At 41.6% G+C, this 2,941-nt stretch overlaps 1 protein-coding gene across 5 annotated transcripts in view; it reads right to left on the minus strand.

The window, feature by feature from the left end:
* The window catches only part of LOC116705871 (rho-associated protein kinase 2), a 29,787-nt gene that overhangs the window by 22,515 nt on the left and 4,331 nt on the right, over positions 1 to 2,941 (minus strand). For all 5 annotated transcript variants that reach the window (XR_004336073.1, XM_032542327.1, XM_032542330.1 and 2 more), the window contains exons 2-4: positions 2,003 to 2,084; positions 1,004 to 1,104; positions 158 to 295 (exon numbers count right to left, since the gene is read on the minus strand). Coding sequence is in view for 4 of the 5 variants with exons in the window: in XM_032542327.1 (XP_032398218.1) it covers positions 158 to 295; positions 1,004 to 1,104; positions 2,003 to 2,084 (321 nt within the window). In the remaining variant the exon portion in view is untranslated. The remainder of the gene's footprint in view (positions 1 to 157; positions 296 to 1,003; positions 1,105 to 2,002; positions 2,085 to 2,941) is intronic.

Consider the following 2,941-nt stretch of genomic DNA (forward strand, 5'->3'; position numbering starts at 1 on the left):
TTTGACTCCGACCTGCGGCCCTTTGATGCATGTCGTTCCCCCCCTCTCTCTCTCTCTCCCCCCTTTCATTTCTTCAGCTGTCATGTCATTTAAGGCCTTAAAATGCCCCAAAAAATCTTTAAAAAAAAGAATTAAACAGTATACAGTATCTGCACACCTGGACGACCCAATGACTGTTGGAAAAGGCCATGATGTGCCTCTCCTCCCAGAAGAAGGCAGAGTCTGACCGCTTGACCATCTCAAACTTGCTGAGCTGCTTCATGGCGTAAACCTTCCGAGAGGCCTTGTGACGGACCTGCAGCAGAGGAGGGCAAGGCAAAAGATGGAGACGTTGGCATGCAAACAGTAGATAAACTGCACAACTGCATAAACAGATAACTGCGCAAAGTCAATAAATAAAACATAGTAAGCATGTCAAAATGACTAAGATAACACGACAAAAAGAGAGAGACAGAGAGGGGAACCCGTAATTGTAGGCCCACACCCATTGAAAGACGTGCTTACACAAGATTTCAAGCACAAACACACCAAGCGTCCCATCCACACCCCCACACCAGACTTCACACTTTCCTCCCACACACTGAGCCTGTCCAGACTTGTTTCTACTACAAGATGCTCAGCAGAGACCAGATTCAAGCTTCCATCCGCACAGACATCTGGAAAAAACAGGTGTTTTGAAGGAATTACCGCTTGCCTTAATTCCTTTTTTTAAACTTAAAGTTTGCCATGATGAGAAGAAAGGTGCCAATTATATTTAAAACCACAAAAACAAGTTGCAGATGTTACATATTTTACATTTTGATGTATTCACAGATTGTTGCCCCCTCTAGTGGTTCATGTTTCTGGTATTTTCATGCCGAAACTGCTGTCTTCAGCAGCTTCTGGAGAGACTCTCCTATTCCATCTCCCTTTATGTCAAACTGCAATGCTGCAGCATTAATAATATGATATAAATAATAATTAAAAGATACTTTATTCATCAACTCTGCCAGAATCATCTCACCAGCTTCACTTCTCCGTAGGCTCCTCTGCCGATCAACTTCACTTTTTCAAAGTCATCAGGCTTCACCTGCAGTTCTCGCAGCTGACTCGCTGCCTTTTCATCTGTGGGACAGACAGATACGTTACCATAGCAACGCAACACCACACACACACACACACACACACACACACACACACACACACACACACACACACACACACAAACACACAACACACACACAACACACACACACACACACACAACACACAAACACACACACACACACAACACACACCACACACACAACACACACACACACACACACACACACACACACACACACACACACACACACAGGTCAAGCTCCAACCATTTAGGTTCAAAGAAACAGGTGAGTAATTAACTGACGAATCAGAGAAGTCAGTGAGAGTACAAAGGTTGTACAAAGGCCAGGAATGAACATCAACTGGCCACAGTGAAAGTTAACTAAAAGTTAGACCGGTCCAATGTGAATGGGAACATTTTGTAGCTTTTGGAAGAGAAAGACTTATGAGAGAGAGAAAGTTTATTAGTACAGTGTTTTTTTTAGCCATAAGTTAGTCCAATATATTCATTTTAATCTTTGTATGTGGCCTCAAGTATAAACAAATATAAAGAGCTAAAGAAATCATACAAAATTATACAATCACATTTTTTTTTGTGATTTTCTGGTTGTAAAAGTTACACAAATCAGACTATGGAGGGGCTTATTCATATATTTATATTATATATTATATCTTTTGTGACTTTTTGCTGAAACAATGACTGTAAACAGTGTCTCCAAAATGTGGCCTGTAGAAGAAAGATAACGATTTTTGTACAAGGTACCAAAAGTTCCACTGAATATATAGTCTGTCTGCAATGACAAACAAGCATCGCACACTCATGACAGAGTGCTCTGGTTTGTATTTACCAACTTTATAGGTATTTCTTAAGCTAAACAGGAATCCTGGCCTTCACCAAACACACTGTGGCTCTTACATCGGTTCAGAAAGGCCTCAATGTTTTTGTTTTTCCGCAGAGCAGGATAGTTCAAATCATGAGCCAGCGCGTTCATGGAATCCTAAAAAGACAGAAAAGACAAAATATTCAATCAACCTTGGAAAAATAAAATGAATGGACAGGAACACATTAAAAAAATATCAAGAATAATTTGACTTGTAGGTTTACCTCTGGTGTATTAAGAACTGTGTCTAATAACAGGTTTGCCTGCTAAACTAACCACTACATTAGAAAAACGAATTGGGAGCATTATTGCTTGGGTTCTGTTGAATGCTTCACTTACAAATAGAAACACATCAAAATATAGTCATGTTCCAAAGATGATTTAAAGTTTTGTCTAAGGAAGGAAGAAATATTTTTTTGTCTCTCATTAATCTGTCAGGACAAGTCTTGTAATTCTTGACAACCCCGACCTGCTGCTGGCTGATAAAAGAATGAGGAAAGAAGGAAGGAAGGAAGGAAGGAAACAATTAGGTTCTTGTGAGCTGTGTGCTCCTAAATGCAGCATTACAGGAGAGAAAATGACACTGCTAATGTGCAGCATAAGAAAACAATGACCAGAAGACGAGGGAGTTTGGATCGTAAAGACACAACAAGTTAAACAACAACAACGAGTCCCAAAGATGCTGTTATAGCCCCACTGCCCAAACAACACCCGCTCCCTCCTAACAAACCCAAACCCTCCCCATGGCTTAACACACGGGCAGATCAACGTCAGACTAAAAGCCAGGACCTCAGTAGTGTCATCAGTTCATAAATCCACGGTGTTGGGTTTCACTCAGAGCCAAACTGCATGAGCCTGGCAGGGCAGTTGGGCAGGTGGGTGGGGGGTGTTGTAGGACCCACTGTTCCCCAGAAACAAGGGTCAAGTGGAGTCATGCCCTCCGTGTGTGTGTGTGTGTGTGTGTGTGTGTGTGT

The sequence above is a fragment of the Etheostoma spectabile genome, chromosome 18 (assembly GCF_008692095.1).
Source record: "Etheostoma spectabile isolate EspeVRDwgs_2016 chromosome 18, UIUC_Espe_1.0, whole genome shotgun sequence".
Taxonomy (NCBI): Eukaryota; Metazoa; Chordata; class Actinopteri; order Perciformes; family Percidae; genus Etheostoma; species Etheostoma spectabile.